This window comes from Apodemus sylvaticus, chromosome 10, assembly GCF_947179515.1.
Source record: "Apodemus sylvaticus chromosome 10, mApoSyl1.1, whole genome shotgun sequence".
NCBI classification, from domain to species: domain Eukaryota; kingdom Metazoa; phylum Chordata; class Mammalia; order Rodentia; family Muridae; genus Apodemus; species Apodemus sylvaticus.
The window spans coordinates 18,397,572-18,418,140 of record NC_067481.1 but is presented as its reverse complement, the minus strand read 5'-3'; the positions used below and the strand labels follow the sequence as shown (position 1 = coordinate 18,418,140).

The 20,569-nt window shown below is 48.5% G+C and overlaps 1 protein-coding gene across 3 annotated transcripts in view; it reads left to right on the top strand.

Moving 5' to 3' along the window:
• The window catches only part of Myl4 (myosin light chain 4), a 36,954-nt gene extending 19,143 nt beyond the window's left edge, over window positions 1-17,811 (top strand). For 2 of the 3 annotated variants that reach the window (XM_052194945.1, XM_052194943.1), the window contains exons 2-8: window positions 9,375-9,522; window positions 11,461-11,488; window positions 14,946-15,095; window positions 15,371-15,544; window positions 16,016-16,093; window positions 16,796-16,840; window positions 17,703-17,811. In XM_052194945.1, the coding sequence (XP_052050905.1) occupies window positions 9,406-9,522; window positions 11,461-11,488; window positions 14,946-15,095; window positions 15,371-15,544; window positions 16,016-16,093; window positions 16,796-16,824 (576 nt within the window). In that variant the 5' untranslated portion in view covers window positions 9,375-9,405 and the 3' untranslated portion in view covers window positions 16,825-16,840; window positions 17,703-17,811. Of the gene's footprint in view, window positions 1-8,659; window positions 8,710-9,374; window positions 9,523-11,460; window positions 11,489-14,945; window positions 15,096-15,370; window positions 15,545-16,015; window positions 16,094-16,795; window positions 16,841-17,702 lie in introns of all 3 variants that reach the window. The other variant, XM_052194944.1, reaches the window with a different exon arrangement.
• The last annotated feature ends 2,758 nt before the right edge of the window (window positions 17,812-20,569 follow it).

Below are 20,569 nucleotides of genomic sequence, written 5' to 3'. Positions count from 1 at the left end.
GGATTTGAACTCAGGATCTTCAGAAGAGCAGTCACTGCTCTTTTTTTTTTTTTTTTTTTTTAAAGATTTATTTATTATATGTAAGTACACAGTCACTGTCTTCAGACACTCCAGAAGAGGGCATCAGATCTCGTTACAGATGGTTGTGAACCACCATGTGGTTGCTGGGATTTGAACTCAGAACCTTCAGAAGAGCAGTCAATGCTCTTAACCATTGCGCCATCTCTCCAGCCCCACAGTCACTGCTCTTAACCGCTGAGCTATCTCTCCAGCCCCCAATCCTTGTTTTTAACTCAGTAACATGAAATTCATTGGAAAAACTCTGAGAAGAATTTGAAAAACCTCATCAATAACTTAATAAAATGTTTTATTTTTTTACCCTCTTAATGTAAACTCGAAGGTTACACGTGGGGTGCATTTGGACCAGATACTTATCAGGATGTTCTTAAAGCTGTCCTGTTCCAGTGAAAACATTTAAACAAATATTATGCACTGCTCAGGTGGCCGGCATGAAGCAGGCCCCATTACATTGTTGGATCTCACTCCTTCTAAGCACAAACATCCCACTCACCAACTCAAAGCTATTGACTCTCTTTACAGTCCATTGGGAGGTCATGGCCTGTTAGGCCACGGAAGCTCCCTCAAGAGCCAGTTGAGTACATACAACTCTGAGCCCCCTTCCTTTCCCTGTCCTCCCTGCCCTATCTCTCCCTTCCTCCCTTCCTCCCTTCCCCTTCCTCCTCTCCTCCCTCCCTCCTTTCCCTTCTCCCTTCATCATGTGTGCAACTGTGCCATCATCTCTCACTGGATGGAGGTTAGCTGGGAAGTCGCAGTCAGTCTCCTGTGTCTCCAGTGAGATCACGTGCCACCAAGGACCTCTTATGTTATGCAGATGTTATGAAACAGCACATGTGATGTGAAAGTTCAGGTTACATCGTGAGTTCAAAGCCACACATACCCAGCACGCATGTATCATCTGAGTCTGAAACAGTGAAGACACTCGATGTTGCCCCACAAACGGTTGAGTTGGAATGTCTGTCTTCTTCTGATATTCCCTCGGAACAGCAGCAGCTAAGACTTCTCCAAAGAAGGTCTCACCAGTTACTGAAACGAACACCCCAGCAGCTATGTTTATCTTCTGAGCCATGAATCATTGGAAGAAAGGAATCAATTCCACCTGCTGGGATTTGATTCATAGTCGTTAAAGCCTGTTTTAAGGTCACGCCTAATCACAGGACGGGACGTGGTACTGGTTGATCTGAAAAGGCAATGAATCATTTTCTGTTCACATGACCACCGCGCACTCTACCAGAGCAACTGCACTAGCTTCACACGTACTCAGACCTCTGAATCACAGAAGCTCTCCTATCAATGGCTGGAGACGCTTTGCAGCTGGTTCGGTCTTAACTGTTTTTACAGAAAGCATCCAATACTTTTATAATTAACCATCAGGGCCACTACAATTTTATTCTGAATCCAAGACCTGTTTTACTAGTTTTTGATGCAATTAAAACATGAAATAGATATGTATGAGGTCTTAAAAAAAGATTTTCATTGTGTGCGTGTTTTCATGCATGTAAGCGCTCAGACGCATGCGCATGCGGGGCTGGTGTGGGGATGCACGTTATCATTCCTTATGCACTGTCCAACTTCTTACATGTATGTATGTATGTATTTTTGAGACAAAGCCTTTTACTGGCCTGGAACTCACCATGTGTGTAGACTGGCTGGCCAGTGAGCCCCAGGGGCCCACGTGTCTCCACCTCCCAGCATTGGGATTACAAGCGTGCTACCTCACCCTGAGCTTTCTTTGCTCCGTGTATCACATGCTAAAGATATTTCAGAACTTCCTGGTTCATGCACCAATTTAGCTCTCAGCGCTTCCAGATTCCTCAGCCATGCTGTCACAGGCATTTCTTAGAGCAAAGCTTTCCCCGTTTCTTCAGACTCGAAGTGGTTGGTCGGATATGGCTGAGTAACCCATGTTTCTCTGTCAGACCAGTGACTTCCAGCTCTTCTTTGCATTTTCATTTTTTCTTACAGCTTCCAGACACTTTAATAATTTTTCAGTCTCCACAGAAAGCACTTTCTCTTTACACAGGGCTTCTTTCCAGTCTTTTGGTCAACAGTGGCAAATCTTTCACTAGAAAATTAAAATGCGACAGTCGTAACAGATCGTTGTGAGACCTTCCATTTCTTGGTTTGTGTTTTATAAGTGCAGAGCAAAGGTGGTACCAACATTTCCTTTCTTTGTGTAGTTGTGTGTGTGTGTGTGTGCATGTGCCTGTGTGTTTGGAGGTCAGAGAACAGCTCTGCAGACTCAGTTCTCTCTTCTCTTCTACCCTTGCCTGCTCTATCTGGGGTGCATAGAAATGGCTTTCCCAGTAAAGTACAAGGACTGGAACTGTCTCCTCAGCCCTCAGGTAAAAGCCAGGTGTGATGACATGTGCTTATAGGTCCAGTGCTGGGGTGTGGGGCAGGGACAAACCGGTTCTGGCATCTTACTGGACCTCCAGTTTAGCCAAAATGGCAAACTCCAGGTTTGGTGAGAGATCTATCTCAAAAAAGAAAGTAGAGCCAGGTGTGGTGGCACATACCCTTAATCTCAGCACTTTAGGGCAAGTCTGGTCTACAGAGCACACTCCAGGACAGCCAGGGCTACAAAGAGAAATCCTGTCTTGAAAAACAAAACCAACCAACTAACCAGCCAAACTAACAAATATCAACAAGTAAAAGAAAGTGTGGAGATAGGGCCAGAGAGCTGGCTCAGCAATCCTTGTAAAGGACTCAAGGTCGACTCTCAGTACCAAAATCAGGTACTCACAACTGCTGGCAATGCTAGTTTTTGGCAGTCTAAGTCCCTCTAACTTCCTCTTCTGGCCTCCCTGGGCACCAGCACGCTTGTGGTACACAGGAACTTAATCAAGTGTGAGGCGTTCACACACACACACACACACACACACACACACACACACACGCACGCGCGCACACACACACACACACACACACACACGCACATGTACATAAACACAGACACATAGACACAAATAAAATAAGGTGGAGAGCAATAGAGGAAGACAATTGATGTCAACCTCTGGCTTCTACAGGAACACAAATGTACACACACACACACACACACACATGATCCCCCAGGAAAAGTCACACAACAGTTAGTTATCTTACTGAAGTTCTATCAAAAGCTCCATTTCCAGGGGAGAAAAACTGTGGCATAAAGAAGTTAACTGGTGCTGGGCGATGGTGGGTCACACCCTTAATCTCAGCAGTTGTGAGGCAGAGGTAGGTGCCGTGAGTTCAAGGACTGTCTGGTCTACAGTGCAAAATTCAGGGCCGCCAGAGCTACCCAGAGAAGCTCTGTCTCAAAGGAACAGCAGCAGCAGCAGCAGCATAAACAAAGCCAAAAACAAACAAAGACATTAAGAGGCCAGCTCATGGCGCTGAGTCAGGGTTTCGACACAGGTGGTCTGGCTCCTGAGCGAGCTTCAGCCTGCTCTGCCAGCTCCTTTATGGGCATGGATTAAAGCACTGTTGACTGCGGCAGTGCCCTGTGATAACCAGATTTATGAGGCACTGATGACAAAGAAGGAGCGTGGGTGACAAGGGCAAAGTGTTAGCAGCCAGGACTGCTGTGGGCAGCATCGGATCCTAGGCAGGAGAGGCTAACTATTTCAGGGTGGGACAGGCCCTGTGCGGGTCAGAGGTCACAGGCAGAGAGGAGTGAGTGTTGATGCGCGGTCCAAATGAGGACTGGCGGCAGGTCTCGGTGCGTTTGTCTCTGAGCTGATATCTGACATGCACTGGCTGGTGTGAAATTCTATCTTATTTTCAACCCACTGAATTTGAAGTCCTTCCAGCGGGGTGGCAGAGTAACCCCGGCTCAGGTGCTGCTGGCTGCTCCCACAGAGGTTGAGTTCGGGCTGCCAATGTCCAGTCTCCGGGACCTCTTGCTTTCTTTTCTTACAGTGGCCAATGTGTGCTGAAGTCCCTGTGGGGGCTTAGAATTCAACGTCAGTGATCAGAAAGTGGGATCTCTGACTCCAGCTACTGGCATCCCTCTCAAGACAGTGAATTTAGGTAATAAGGTTCAATTCTGTTTCGACTCATAACCGCATCCACAGCCCTGTCCCAGAAACCACAGCTCTCTTCCAGTTGCTTCGGGAATGCCAGGCACCCACACCTCACGATCCCTTTAGCCACCTTATGCTGCCCCTCAGTCCTCTGTGCCTCTTTCTCCCCTACAGTTCCTCTGAGGGAACCTGAGAAGCCTGACTTCCTCTGCCTGGAGAATCCATGGCAAGCCAAGGTCCCTTGCAGGGATAGTTTGCCTACCTCACGTGTCATTTCTTACAAATCTCAGTTTCCTGAGATGTTAAAAGGTCATAACCCTGTACTGGAAATGTACAGATATACCACGCTCTACTCCAGAGAGCCCCTCAGACCTAGTGTCCTATTTCTCTCTAGATTTCTATTTTTAATATTTATTTGTATAATTTTAAATTATGTGCAGGTGTGCGTGTCTGTTTGGATTCTGTGCCGTTGAGTGCTGGTACCTAGGGCTGGCAGCATTGGATTTCCTAAGCTCGGAGTCATAAACAGTTATGAACCTCTTGACGTGACTTCTGAGAACCAAACTCCGGCCATCTGAAAGAGCAACAACCGCTCTTAACCGCAGAGTCGTCTCTACAGCCCCTCTGGATTATTTATTAGTTTACTTTTATGGTGCTGGGGATGGACGTTAGGGTTTCATAGATGCTAGGCAGGCGCTCTGCCCCTGAGCCACATCCCTGCCCAGCCCTCTGTTTTTGAGGACCACATTACTATATTTCTTTCTAGAAGAAGAATGATTGGTGAGAGTATTTCATTCATTATAAATGCAAAGACTTTAAAATAGCTGAACTATTTCTTTGAAAGTGGTTGTGAGAACCTCAGTATGTAAATCCCAGGAGGGAGATGATGGCTCAGTGGGTAAAGTGCCCGTAGGGTGTGGTGGTTTGAATGAGAGTGGCCCCCATAGGCTCATGTATCTAATGCTTAGCCACTAGTGACTTGGACTGTTTGAAAGGATTAGAAGGATTAGGAGGTGTGGCTTTGTTGGAGGAAGTGTGTCACTCGGGGTGGACTTTGGGGTTTCAAAAGCCCATGCCAGCCTTACTGTCTGTGCTCCATACTTTTTGCCCTGTGGGTCAGAATATAGCTCTCAGCTACTGTCCAGCACCATGCATACCACCACGCTCTCTGACGTGATGATAATGGATTAAGCGTCTGAAACTGTAAGCAAGCCCCCAACATTGTTTTTTAATAAGAGTTGCCTTGGTTATGGTATTTCTTCAAAGCAATAGAACAGTGGCTAAGGCAAGGGTAAGAATGAGAATCTGAACCTGGATACCTACCTGCCTCCTCTACCACATCTGTAACCCCAGTCCTGGGCGTGTATGGTTTGGAGACAGGTTGATGTTCAGAGTTCCATGGCCAGCCAGGCCAGCCAATCAGTGAGCTCCAGGTTCAGGGAGAGACCCTTTCTCAAAAACTAAGGTAGAGACTGATGGAAGAAGACATTAGGCATTGACTTCTGGTTTTCTCAGGTGACACAAAATTAATGAATGAATGAATACACACACACACACACACACATGGTATGTGCACTTATACCCTATGTAAATAGTGTTTCATACCTGTAATCTCAGTACTTTAAAGTCTAAGACAGGAGGATTACCATGAGTCTGAGCCAGCCTGGGTTATATTAAGAGTTCTAGGCTAGCCCAGCCTACATAGTGAGACTGTAGAGAGAGAAAGAGAGAGAGAGAGAGAGAGATCAACCAAACAATAAATACTGAGAAATGACTCAGCATTTAAGAGCATTTGCAGCTCTTCCAGGGGACCTAACAATTCCACGTAAGGCAGCGCATGACTACCTGCACGCTAGTTCCAGGAGATATAAAACCCTCTTCTGGTCTCCACAAACATGTGCACATACACATAAACACACCCAATTTAAAATAAAACAAACCTTTAAGAACTTTAAAATGAAAATAAGAATCCGATAAATAAAAAATAATCACATCAGATTAAATATATAAGGGCCAGGAAGATGGTTCATTAGATGAAAGTAGTACGCTGCCAAGCCTGATCCCCGAGTTTGATCCCTGGGACCCACATGGTGGAAGGAGAGGACTCATTTCTGTAAGTTGTCCTCTGACGTCCATATATGCCCATGGCTTGCCCCCCCACACCAAAATAAACAAACGACTGTAAAAAATAAAACAAAACAAAACCCAAAGAAGCTGTAAAACACACAGGATCGGGTGCTGCTTAGGTGGTAGAGGGAAGCCTCCAGGCCCGGCCCCTCTGTCCCTCAGTGTCAGGAGTGTCCTGGCGTCAGGAGTCTGTTGAGTGTGCTTTGAAAGCTCCCGGTCATCTTTCATGTCAGAGGTCAGCTGGCTGTGGCCCAGAGACTCTGATGGCTGGTGACTTAGGATGCCAGCCTCCAGTCTTCCAGCTGTGATGTTTTTCCAGGCTGCCCAGGGAACTCTCTCGGTGTTTCTCCACACCAACGCCCCAGGACAGGACCCTTGTCTAGGATGGAGGCAGAGACAGAAGGGGCTGCGGTTTAGATTTTCCTTCCTCGTCACCATCCACCTAACTCCAGTCCCAGTGAAGTAGGTCAGGGAGAGGACATGAAAGGAATACAGAAGGATGTAAATCAACAGTGGGCAAGGGGTTAGGTTTGCAAAGTTAATTAATGAATTACTTTGTATCTGTGGGAGTTGGGGAGCATAAGCCTGTGGGGGTCAGGGGACAACTTGAGGACCTCAGTTGTCCCCCTCCACCCTGTGAATCCGGCGGGCTGAACTCAATTTGTCAGTCTCGGCAGCAGATGCCTTTTCCTTGGGCACCGTCCCAAGGGCGTCAAGGAGTTGGGTTTGATGTGTGAGAAGAGAGGTGAGGCCAAGGGAGGGGAAGAGGCACCGTGGGAGGAGACTGACCCAGATTGAGGCTCAGTACCCTTTTCCTGCCTCGGTTTCCCTTGAAGGCTTCTTTGCCCTCCACACATGGGTATGGGCAGGCCATGGGAAGGGACAGCATGGTACAAGATGGGTTTAGCCAGCTGTGTGCCAACAGCCTGAGAAACTCAAAGGCCTCTCTGTGCGTTAGACTCTTCACCACTAAGTCTGTACAGCACAAGGTGATCTTAGCCCAAGGGCACTTTAGGCTTAATAGCAATGATCTGGGGTTGTGCTTAAGGAACTGGGGGAAGGCAGATGTTTGGCTCCAGGGTGCCTGGAATGGTGGGTTTAGGTGCTCAGTGGGCTAGCCTAGTCTGCCAATTTAGGTGCTCAGAGGGCTAGCCTAGTCTGCCAATGTTGGTTTCTTGTTGCTTAAGGCAGAATCTCATTATGTGGTCCGGGTCAGAAATCTCAGTTCTCCTATGTCAACTCTTGAGCGCTGGGTTATAGACAAGTTCTATTATCCCCAACTAGCAATCTTTATTTATTTATGTAGCCCAGGCTGGCCTCAGGGATACTACATAGCAGAGGATGACCTCCAGTTTCTGATTGTCCCGCCTCCGCTTCCTGCATGCTGGGATTATAAGTGCGTATCACTACTGTGTCTGTTTTCATGTGGTGCTGGGGATCTAACCCAGGGCTGTGGGCTTGTGAGGTAAGCACACCACCAACTGGGCCACACCCTAGGCTCTTACCATCTTCCTTCTGAGGGGAAGAAATGGCGTAGAAAGTGAAGTGATGTTCTTTCTGCCTTCCTCAGTTTTTATCCTGGGGGCTCAACATAGTCTCACTCAACTCAGAGTAGGTGTGCGTGGTAGACAAACTTTTTCTTTTTTTGGTTGTTTTTCTGGATCATCGTTGACTTTTATTCTTTCTCTCTCTCTCTCTCTCTCTGTCTGTCTGTCTGTCTCTGTCTCTGTCTCTGTCTTTCTTTCCAAAATATCATATAGTTGTTACAAAAATTTTCATTAGTATAAGAAGTGGAAAAAAAAAAGAAGCTTCTATCATCCTCCCTTCCTCATGTGCTCTTCAGGCCTAGGTCTCCAAGGGCGTGGCCTGTGAACAGCTGATTCCCACCTCCCCCCCTCCTGAGCCCCTTCTTTTCCTCTCTCTCTCTCTCTCTCTCTCTCTCTCTCTCTCTTACACACACACACACACACACACACACACACACACACACACACACACACATTAGGATCTTGCTACATAACCCAGACTGCCCTCTGTTTCTTCTCCTGAGAGCCAGGATGACCCTGGGCCTCATTCTGCCCTATATTTCATTCTGCCCTTTCTGATGACCACTCTACCCCACGTTTATTTCTCATATAAATGAGGCTATAGTATAAATTATTCAACTATACACATTAGGATCAGTCTTACTGGTCTTCCAATCATAATTAATCATTTAAGTGACCTTGGCCAAGTTATTTTAACGTGTGTGTGTGTGTGTGTGTGTGTGTGTTATCTGAGTAATAATGGTATCTGTTTTATAGAATTATGGAATTATGGAAGGTTTAATGATATTCTATAGGAATAGTGTCTAGTAGAACCTGGTGCACAGTAAGCGACAGATAGATCCTGAGTTTCCTCCTAACGTCCAGCCTCCCAACTTTTTGCCATATCTCTGTTTCTTACAGATTCCCACCCTCCTCACAAGTGTGCAATACTTGTTGTGGAACAGCTGCAGGTAGTGGGTGGATCTGGGGAGCTGAAGTCTGGAGTTCTTGGGATGCTTGCCCTGAACATCACAGGGCTTTGCCCGGTGGTTGGGAGAGTGGGGATGGCAGAGCAGGCTCGACCAGCTGTTACTCCAGGGCTCCAAGCCGGGAGTGTCGAGCCTCAGGGCAGGGCCTAGGGCTAGCTTAAAGGCTCTTGGTTTAAAAGGAATGTGTAGTGGGCTGCCCCTTCTCAGGAGGGACTAAAAAAAGCCTCAACCTCCCCTGGGCTTTGTGTGAGGGTTATCAAGGGCTCATCCCTCTCTGGCTGCTCTGGCCCTTAGGAGAGGGTCTGTTTTCCTGCCCCTCTCTGGGTTTCGACCAATTGGCAGGAAAGGACCAATCTGTCCCAGAAGTGCAAGCTGTGAGGAGTGAGGTGTGTGCATGGGGGTGGGGGGTGGGGGTGAGGGTGGGGGTGGGGGAGGGGGAGGATAGACTGGTGGCTCAAACCTGGTGACAATACTGAGATGTCAGCTGCACCCTGCTGGTGTCTCTTCCTTTTATAGTCAGCAGCAGTTGCTCCCGCTCTCGGCAGCCCCTCTGTGGGGGCTCCTACCCAGAATAAAAGCAGGGCAGGCCTTCCAGTCTCCCATCTTCTCCCTCAGGCGCCACCTCTCTCCTTTTGGTTCCTTTCTAGGTCCCACCTTCACTGGAGATCCTAAGGCAACATGCCTCCCAAGAAGCCTGAGCCTAAAAAGGAGGCTGCCAAGCCAGCTGCGGCCCCAGCTCCAGCCCCGGCTCCTGAGCCCCTCAAGGACTCTGCCTTTGACCCAAAGAGTGTGAAGGTAAGTGAAGCCCGGCATGGCACAGTCAGAATCCTGTTTTTCCTGTTGCTGAGAGATCTATTTCTCTCCGGCTGGACAGAGATGAGGACCACGGCCTGTATGCTCTAGATCATAACCCTGAGGGCCAGCAGAACCAGTATGAGGTTGGGGTCAGAGGCTTTCTGTTTTCAAAAACAGTCACTGCTACGTGCAAAGGGGTTCCTCTGGAGAGACAGCTAGCACTCTCAACCGCAGAATCACCTCTCCACCGGAGAGGTAGACCGTGCTTATGGGAAGGAGACACATAGTGAGAACCAGGGGTGTGGTTGGGAATGGGGAGCAGGGTCAGGGAGGATGCTCTTGTGTGTTGGGGTGTGAGAGACTTCACTCACAAACACACTTTAGGCAAGAGAGGTAGAGAAGGTAAGGGGAGCCTCTTTTCTCTTTCCCTACAACAATGGGCCACACCCCAGCCTGACTGGATAGCTCCTGGCTGGACCCTCCCTAACTTGGTGAGGGAGCTGGGCCTGCTTTCTTCAGCCACCCAGTTTTATGCCCTACTCCATCATGCTCTCCCAACCCCCACTCATCTGGTAACCTTCCTCTCCCTGGGGCTGGTGTGGGCCGACTGATTGACATTTTAGGCCTCCAGCAATCTGGCCCAGCTGCTGAAGGAATGAGCTGGGAAGGGCTGGGCCTGGGAGGGAGGGGGTCTGAAGCCTCTGGAGAGAAGCAGTTTGACACGAGATTGGGAGAGGTCAAGTGGCTACTGGTATGAAGAGCTATTAATATCAGGTCTGGAGTGGTGGGTCCCCTGGGGGAATCTCAGCCTCAAGACATGGCTGGGGTGATAAGAAATGCAGACAAGGTTCTGTGGCACACGAGCAAAGACCCTGAACCCTCTAACTGTATGGGCTACTGTACGCTTCTCAGAATCAGAGCCCACATAAGAAACTCCACACAACACTGTGCCATACTTAATAGGTGCTCAAAAGCATCGCAAGCCTATTAAAACGATACCTTAGTTATTTTGACTCATTTCCAGAGCTTCCCACCTGGATGCTTTCTGCTCAACACTGTGCAACATGTTCGGGTTGGGGGGTCACCCCGAGTCCATTCATTCATTCAACACGATATTTTTGAGTCCCTATTATGTATGGAACACTTTATCAATAAACATAAAAATTTACAGCCTCCCCTCCCAACCTCCATCCTGGTTTGAATGAGACAGGTACAGGTCAGCAGTGACAGAGTCCAGGCACAAGTAACTCCCTCTAGGGGCTAGGAGGGGGGTGGTGTCATGGAAGGAAACCTGCAGTTTCCTACAGTTGGCTGACAGGCAGCACCAGGCAGAAGACCAGAAGTCCCAGGGTGAGCAGTGGTGAGCGCCCAAAGCCAGAAGTGCATCTTGTTAGGGGACTAGGAACTGAGGAGGCCTTGGGGTTGACAGTAAGACCAGCTTATTGTCCTTGGCTGTCTAGGATGAGAGGGATTTTCCCACTGACTCAAAGGAATTGTCAGGTGGGTCACCATAGGCTTTAGAATGACATAGATAACTTCTTTCTCTTTTCCTCCTGATGATGTTTGTTCTGCTTTTTAAAGATTTGTTTATTTTATGTGTGCAAGTGTTTTGTCTGCACGTGTGTGTGTGTGTGTGTGTGTGTACCGTTTGTGTATCTGGTACCTTCGGAACTGGAAGCAGATAGAGACAGATGGGTGTGAGCGGCCACGTGGGTGCCAGGAACTGGATCTGGCTTCTCTTCGAGAGGACAAGTGAACTTAGCTGCTGAAGCCTTCCTTTCTGCAGCCCCCAACCTTGGCTCTGATGGAGCTGTGAAGGCTACACTGTCTCCTAGGCAGCCAGCTGGGCTCCTTCACGGGAGAGACTGGTTAAGGCTCAGCCCAGTGCCCTCCTCTGCTGCAGTTCCTGCCCTCACTCCTGTGCTTCTTTCCCTACAGATAGACTTCAGTGCTGACCAGATCGAAGGTGAGTGTGAAAACCGCATGTTCTGTTGCATTTTCCAGAGAAGAAGTAAGTGGCCCTTTCGGTCACAGATATTATTGTCATTCCATCAGGCCTGTTAGGCACAGTCCTAGCACTTTATATGGACCAAATCACTTTATTCTTCAAACACTGAGGCACAGTAGCTCTAGCTGCTCCTATGTAGCAGGTGGCAAAACCCGAGGCTCAGAGAAGTTGGGCGTCCATTCTCCGAGGGCCCTCAGTGGGGGATCCAGAATTCAAATTCAGGTATCTGATTCTAGACCTCTACTTTCAATTGCACTTTCAGAGTGCTTGAGATACAGTTGATGCGGTGCTGGAGAGATGGCTCAGCGGTTAAGAGCACTGACTGCTCTTCCAGAGGTCCTGAGTTCAATTCCCAGCAACCACATGGTGGCTCACAACCATCTGTAATGGGATCTGATGCCCTCTTCTGGTGTGTCTGAAGACAGCAACAGTGTACTCACATATATGAAACTCTCTTTAGCTTACAGGCACTCACTCTTCATGGTGAAGTAAGCCTGCGACAAGTCCGTCTGTCCTGGTGGACAAGTCCATCTGTCCTGGTGGACAAGTCCATCTGTCCTGGTGGTAGGGCCAGTGGTGGCTTGCAAGCATACTAGTTCTTCTGCAGTCTCCATCACCAACTCTTCTCATATTCAATAGAGACAATTTTTCAATCTTTATATAAAGTGTCAGTAGATGCAACTTTAGGATACATCTCAAGGGCTGGAGGGATGGCTTAGTGGTTAGCAGTGTGTACTGCTTTTGCAGAGTATCTGAGTTCAGTTCCCAGCACCCATGTCTGGCAGTTCACAACCACCTGCAACTTCAGCTCCTGTTCTCTGCTTCCTCAATATACACATAACTAAAAATAAAATAAATCTTAAAAACGAGAAATCTCAGGACTTCTCACACACGGATGTACTTAAATAATCAGACAGACTTTGGTGTTGTTTCCATTTGGGGGACATTAACATGAGGTCTTCCTGGCCCTGGGTGAAAGGATGCCCGAGTTTACAGTGTAAGATTAATAGCGGCAATTGTCAATTTCCTCTCTGCGAAGGTGTACCCACTCACACCCAGTGTAACTGGTACATAGATTTCGGAGCTAGTTTCTGTCTCGGTTGCACACCGTGGAGACTCGCTGTCAGGCAATCGTTGTAGATGCCATGAATTTCTTAGCGCTTTCTAGTTAAATGCGTGCTTCTGTAGTGATGCCAAATTCACAGCACGAGCGAGGACTGGAAACTCAGCTAATAATCAGATTCCTACATCACCCAAGGGACTCGTGGCGAGAGCGCGCCAGGACAGCTGCTGGGTCTCACTCTCCCTGGAGGTTTTCAGGCAGGGCTCTTAGCTCTGTAACCACTCACACTGGGACTTGGAGGCCATTTCTCTTCATGTTGGATTCCGATGGTTTCTTCTTTAATCCCTGTTGTCTCATCATTTGCCTTTTGGTGAAGCTGTGGCTTCTGGTGAGTGACTTTCTTTTTTTCTTAAGACAGGGTCTTAAATAACCCAAAGATTATTTAATCTTTGACCTGGACAAAAATTCACTTTTAAACTGAGGATGGCCTTAAACTTCCTATCCTCCTGCCTCCATCTTCTGAGAGCTGGGGTTATAAACATGCACCACTGTGTCTGGTTTATGTGGTGCTGGGGATTGAACCCAGGACTTCGTCCATGCTAGGCAAGCATCCTGCTGACTGAGCTACGCCCTCAGCCCCAGCCAATGCTTTTCTTCTGTTACAATGGAAACAACATTCTTTGGGAATCAGGAGATGTACTGTCACCAATTCTTCCACTATGAGCCTTAAGAAGTTGTTCGATCTTTCCTCCTCCTCCTTCTTCTCCATCTTCCTCCTCCTCCTCCTCCTACTCCTTCCAGGCTCGTTTATTTACATGTGCATGCTTGTGCACTCACGGAGACCAGAGGCTGGCATCAGAGCTCTTGGAGCTGGATTTACAGGCTTTTGCGAGCTGCCTGATATGGGTGCTGGGATCTGAAGTCTGGTCGTCTGATAGATAGAGCAGGGAGCGCTAACCACCGGACCATGCCTCCAGCCCAGAAGTGACTTTTTTAAAATTTAATTTTCTTCAAAGCAAGAGTATTTGGTTCAGTTCAGTTCAGAGATTTGTGACTATTGTCATCTTGTCTACATCCACTCTTCGTCTGTCCGGAGCTGGTTACCACGCTCTTCTAAGCTTCGCAGTCTCTGGGTGACAGGGCTCCAAGGTCCTCCCCCCTCCCCCCACTGATCCCTTACAGATTTGCATATCCTTCCACCACAGGGGCTTTTTGTGTTAGAGGGGAGGCAGCTGCAGTCCATTGTCAGTTGTAGTTTGTGGGTGTCCACCTCTTTGTGGACAGCATGAGGTGACTGCCGTGTCACTGCCCATTCATATTATTCTAATTAATTAACTGAACCCAAATTGATGGAGAATCAGCCAGACATGCTGGCGGGTGTCCATGATCCCGGCATTTGGGAGGTGGAGGCAGGAGGATCAGGAGTGTCAGGTCATCCTCAGGACAGAGCACACTGGAGGTCAGTCATCCTGGACTACTTGAGATCTTGTCTGAAGGAAACAAAAGCAAACAGATGATTGTAGAATTGAGGCTATTTGCAAAGAGCCCAGGGGGTGCTTTAATTTGGCCTTGCCCCTTAGATACCTGCTCTGTACCCTTCAAGGTGCCAGGTCTGTCTTTTACAGAGCAGAAAGACATGAGAGGCACCTTGGTCTGTCACCTCTGTGACGTACACACTTGGTACACTTTGTGATCCAGCAGCCACCCATGCAGGTGGACATTTTGTCCCCACTTAAAGCTAAGAAGCAGAGGACCCACAGAGGTGTCGATTTACCAAAGGCTGCCAGTGGCTCAGTGGCAGGTCTGGTATGGTCTAACTGTGGCCCCAATGTCACCTTGTCTGGCCATAAAGCTCTTTCAGCCGGGAACAGGCTGTACTGATAATAGGTCGTTATCACTTTACAAACTGTCTCCACATCCTGCCACCTCTTGGTGGCACCTCACAGTGACAGGGAGAACAGGAGACCAGGAGGGAACTGGGACCCAGCCTGACTTTCCTACTCTCCTAGGAAGAGCTGAATTGAAAACCTGGGGAGCCTCTCTCCGGGCAGGGATGCTCTCATTTCTCCACTGTTTTCTAGTCAGAGACTTACCAGGGAAGGGTATGGGATGAGGAGAAACAGGGAAATAGTCAGAGCCTATAACTGATGGAGAGAGAGCCAAAGACTAGTAGTGTTGGATAGGTAGGTCATGGTGTCCCCAGGTGGCTCTGGTTGTCAGAAGATAGGGTAGGACAGTTTCCAAGGACGGCCTGGAACAGCGACTGAAGGGATCTATTTCGTCCTTTACCCCACCGAGCAAACCTCCGCCTTCTCTTGGGGCAGGGAGCTATAACTGGGTGTGTCTCTACAGAATTCAAAGAGGCCTTTTCATTGTTTGACCGTACTCCAACCGGAGAGATGAAGATCACCTATGGGCAGTGTGGGGACGTGCTGCGGGCCCTGGGCCAGAACCCCACCAATGCAGAGGTGCTGCGCGTTTTGGGCAAACCCAAGCCTGAAGGTCAGTGTGGGGTCAATGTCTAAATGTGGTTGATTTCAGCACCCACACAGAATGGTCCAATGACGGGACCCAGCGCAGAGTCACAGGGCCTTTGCTCTTTTCAATCCTATTGGCTCATCTCCACGACTCTGCCTGTCATTGGTGGAGCTTCCCCCCAGAAGCAGTTGGGGCCTAAGCCCTGCGCTGTCGGGGCTGGGAAGAGACCTCTTGGCCCTCTCCTCCCCTGCGCATCTACTTACATGGCGGTCTCTGTCTGTCCTCATGCCCTTTGGAAGAGATGAATTCCAAGACGCTGGACTTCGAGATGTTCCTGCCCATCCTGCAGCACATCTCCCGCAACAAGGAGCAGGGCACCTACGAGGACTTCGTGGAGGGGCTGCGGGTCTTTGACAAAGAAAGCAACGGCACAGTCATGGGTGCTGAGCTTCGCCATGTCCTTGCCACCCTGGGTACGTCCGCTGGGCAGCATGAAACCCGCGTGAGAGTGTCTGGATAAGAGGGGCCACGGGCATATGGTGCGGTTATCTAAGGGTCCCTGCATCTGGCGAATCCTAATCCAGGGCAGGTTTTCCTGGACTCCACAGGACTCCGCCCACATCTACCCCAGGAACTGGGTTTGCCCTGCAAGGACCAGGGTCTGGGAGAGGAGAGCAGATGGCAGAGCAGGGGTGACTCCCAAGGTCCGGCATGGGCTTGGGGCTTCTTTTCTTACCCTCATCACTGTGCTGTGGGCAGAGCGGAGAGACAGAGGGGAGAGGCTTCAGAGCGTGTCGGGAGATCCTTGACCCGGTCTTCCAGAGCCTTTGCTGAGGCTTGGCACTAACCGTTTCTCAGACCCAGGGCGGGTTTTAGGCCTTAGGAGTGCTTCAGTCTCCTTTTCTCAGCCGCTTGCCATTAAGACCCCGTTCCCACACCCCCAGGAGAGAAGATGAGCGAGGCAGAGGTGGAACAGCTGCTGTCTGGGCAGGAGGATGCCAATGGCTGCATCAACTATGAAGGTAAGGTCCTTCTTTGCCTTCTGGGGCGCCCAGGGGAAGAGAGAGGCCTGGGATGGGGCGAGCCAGCCCAGAGGCTGCAGGATGTGCAGATTCTATCTGGGTGCTGTGTTTTCCATCTTGGGAGGGAATATCTGGTATAGTAGAAGGGACATTAAAATGCATATTTATTATTATTGTGTGTACATATGCTATGGGTGCACACCTGTATTCAGAGGTCAGAAGACAATTTTTAGAGATCAATACTTCCTTCTGCCATTGGTTTCTGGGGACTGAACTCAGGTTGTGAGGCTTTTGTGACATGGGATTTTACTCACTGATCCATCTCATCGGCCCAGGAGTTTGGGTTTGGGAGACAGCTCTGTGATAAACCATTTGTGTGTCTTAGAACAAATCACTTCCTGACTCTGAGCCTCAGTCTTCTCAGATGGGGAGTGGGCATGCATGACACCTTCCTTAATGTCGTGGGAGTCTGTGGTGACAATGCCCTTCATGCCATCCGTCTGATGTCAGCACAGAGGGGACACAGTAGAGTTTAGGTCCTTCTGCTCTTATGCCATCTCCACCAGCCCTTCAATACGAGAGCTGCCACCTGCAGGAAGGGCATGGCAAGGTTGGAAGTGTGGGGACAGGAAGCGGCTTAAGAAGTGGAGAGGGCAGAGCTCAGGGGACACTGTGTGGCTGATTCTTCTTCTCCTTCCCTAGCCTTTGTCAAGCACATCATGTCCGGGTAGAGCACCTTTCTCCAGGGTGAGTTCTACCTCTTCCTCAAGGTCCTTTTGGGGTTTATGGGCAGACATGCCTGGAAGTCTTGTGCCCCGGTTGTGGGGCCAAGCTAGGAAGGCAGCCTGGGGTATGCTGGGGGTCCAGCCTTCTCTCCTTTACTGTATAACCTCTAGCCCCGTATTCTGCCTTCTCTGAGGCAGGGTTTCTATTGCTCTGATAAACACCATGACCAAAAGTAACCTGGGGAGGACAGGGTTTATTAGGCGTACAACTCTCAGCTCACAGTCCCATCAGGGCTGTGGGAAGCCAGGGCAGGGACTCAGTGTGAAAGCTGGAGGCAGGCACTGAGTCAGGCCACAGAGGGACACTGCGTACTGGCTTGCTCCTCATGGTTTCCTCAGCCTGCTTCTTACACAATTCAGGGGTGTCCTGAGGTAGCCCTCCCTCATTTGGACTGGACTTTCCCACATCAATCATTAATCAAAAACCAAACCAAAACAAAACAAAAAGAACAAAACCCTACAGACTTGTCAACAGCCAATCTAATGGAGGCATTTTCTCAACTAAGGTTCCTTTTCTCAGATAACTCAAGCTGGTATTAAAAAAAATCCAAAACCCAAAACTAACCAAACAAACAGACAACAACAGCAACAACAAGAACCAGACCATGTCCTGTTTTGACCTTTACTCTTATACCCTTTTGTCTGTCCCGAGGTCTTTCACTGCACAGACTCCATGTGAGGCAAAGCCCCGCCCCAGGTTGAAGCCCTGGCTTATGCTTCTGTCCTTCAGTCCCTTGGTGTAGTGCTCTCCCAGTGACAGGGCTGTGGTGAGGACATGGATGTGGGAAGCTGATGCGCTCTCTTCATCTGGCACTGTCTTTCAGGTGCTGGGCCCTGCGTGAGTAAGCGAGAGACCCACGGTGGCTGCTACAGAGCGTTGGATTCACACGGCTTCTCAGACCCAAACCTTTCCTGGAAATAAAGAGCCCCAGCATGGAGTCTCATCAAGCCTTTGCTTGTTTTGGTGGTTGTTGTTATTTTTTTAAAACCTTAATAAATGGAGTGTGTGTGTGTGTGCTTGTGTGTGTGTGTGTATATGTGTATGTGTGATAATGTCACCTGAGGCTTTGTGTTCTTGAAAAACAATTAGGATCTGGGAGACAAAGACAAAAGGATCCATCTAGAAGTAGAGGCACCAGACACATGAGCCAGAGGTCTTTGAAGGGCAGGCAGCTGTACGGACCACAAAGTTCCTTTTCTACCCTGTCACCCGAGGTAGGACGCGGGAGGTGACCCCCTGGGACTGTCAGGATCCCTCACAAAGTCTTTGCAGCTTCCTTCCCATTCTCCCCTCCTTTAAATAGCTCCAGGCTGGAAACACACACCTGCGATCAGTGGTGGAGGGGTGAAGGCAGGAAGAGCTGATGATCTTTAGCTACTGATTTTGAGGCCAGCCTTGGCTGCAAGAGATCCTGCTTTAAAAAAAGAATAGCTCAGTGTTAGCTCTGTGTGAGATCCTATGTTAGGTCCCCAGCACTTTAAAACACCTAGAATACAGACTTTAGCATAATAACCATTTAAAAATCAATTCAACAATGTTAAGAATAGTTGTATTGTGAGGCCGGAGAGATGGCTCATTGGTCAAGAGTGCTCGCTGCTCGTCCCAAGGACCCTGAGTTTGGTCCCCAGCACCCATGTCCAGGGGGTCACAAGCACTCGTGACTCTAGCTTCAGGGAGTCCAATGCCATCTTTGGCCTCTGAGAACACCTTCATGCACATGTTTTACACACACACACACACACACACACACACACACACACACACACACACACACAGAGTGCACAATGTCCAAGCAAAATATTCATGCACATAAAAATAAATAAGTAAGATATGGTAGCACAAATCTTTTTTTTTGTTTGTTTGTTTTTTTTGTTTTTCAAGACAAGGTTTCTCTGTGTAGCCCTGGCTGTCCTGGAACTCACTCTGTAGACCAGACTGGCCTTGAACTCAGAAATCCGTCTGCCTCTGCTTCCCAGAGTGCTAGGATTACAGGTGTGCACCACCACTGCTCGGTGGTAGCACAAATCTTTAATCCCAGCACTTGCGACGCAGAGGTAGGTGGATCTCTGTGAGTTTCAGGGCAGCCTGGTCTACATAGAAAGATCCTGTTTTCATAAACAAATAAAACTAAAGGGGGGAAATTAGATAAATTTGTAAAACCTCTAAAAAACAAACAACAAAACAATAACCAACCCACACTCAAACAGAAAAAGGAAGAGCATTCACTCACTGGTCTTCCACTGAGGTCCAGGGCTGCCGTCATTGCTACCCTGCGCACACCCTCAGGAACTTAAGTCTCTGTATGCTGTTTCCTCACGTGGGAGCTGTTCTGGTGATCTGAGATGCTGTTCTGGTGATCTGGTGGGAGCTACAGTCACCGTTCAAGAGCATTCAAATATAATAGTGATAGTAATAGTTGAGAACATGGCTCTCAGCTCTTTCCTAGCATCTATGGTTTGGTTCCCATCATCACCATCATCACCACCAACATCATCATCATCATCAACAACAACAACAACAAAAATGCCCAAATATTTTTGGGATGATGGTAATTGTCAGCTTGACACCATCTAGAATCACAGGAGAAGGTAGTCTCAATGGGGAATTATCTAATTAGGTTGGCCTGTGGGCTTGTCTGTATGTGAGGGATTATCTTGATTATATTAATTGAGGTATGTCTACCCAGCCACTGAGAGTTGTACCATTCCCTATGCCCTGGCTTGTGTAATGGCAGAGAAAGCTAATAGAAGCGTATCACATCTATTTAGCACAAGAGCTGTGGCCTCTTCACTGGGGGCTCTGCTCTCCCCAGCCGTGGGGTTTTAGTCTGTTTTACAGTATCAGATGTGAATTTCTTCCTGTGGAGCCCGTCTCAGATTTGCTACCACTGTGGAGGGAGTGCATCTTACCTGGCTGATCAGTAGGGCAGCAACATTAAAATTATTCTAACCCTTTGGGATACGACTCAGGCCTGCCCCTTCCCTAATGCTTTCCCCACTGTCACAGATAAACACACCCAGTAAACAGACTCTCAGCTTTATTCCCCATAATAGAATCACTGGGTTGAGACAGCGGAAGATGTCAGAGCTAGAAACCTTTTAGATTTCTAGTGTGTGTAATCACCTGAAGACAGTGTTTAGCAGCACAGTGCCACCGTGTGCTCGGCATCCTGCAAAAACCCTGGTTACTGGGTCATTTAAGGTAATGTGTGGCAGTGATTGCTTGGGTGCCATGCTCGGTTCCCACCAGTAGATGGCAGAATTGCAGCAGCACCGCCTCTAGCAGGAAGCCCGAGTGTGTCTGAGGGAAACTTCAGAAGTCACTTAGCTTATCTTTGGGCCTTTAGACAAATGGAGAGCTTGTTTATTTTACAAAGAAGCAGAGCCATTAGTTAGCCTGCAAGCTTCATTACAAATTTTGCAATGCAGGTCACAGAGAGGACATTGTTGTGGAAATATGGATTCCTGGCATGACCCAGTTTGGCTCCTAAATCATGTTCCCACTTTGTCTTGGTTCCATAGCTTGTAAGGTAAAAAGGCAGACTGGGTCATGTTTAAAACTTTTTTCTTATGTTTAGTTAATTATTTGTGTATACATGTGTGTGTGTGTGTGTGTGTGTGTGTATGTGTGTTTAGTTATGAGCTGTCTGATATGAGTACAGGGATGAACTCAAGTCCTGTGAAGAGCAGC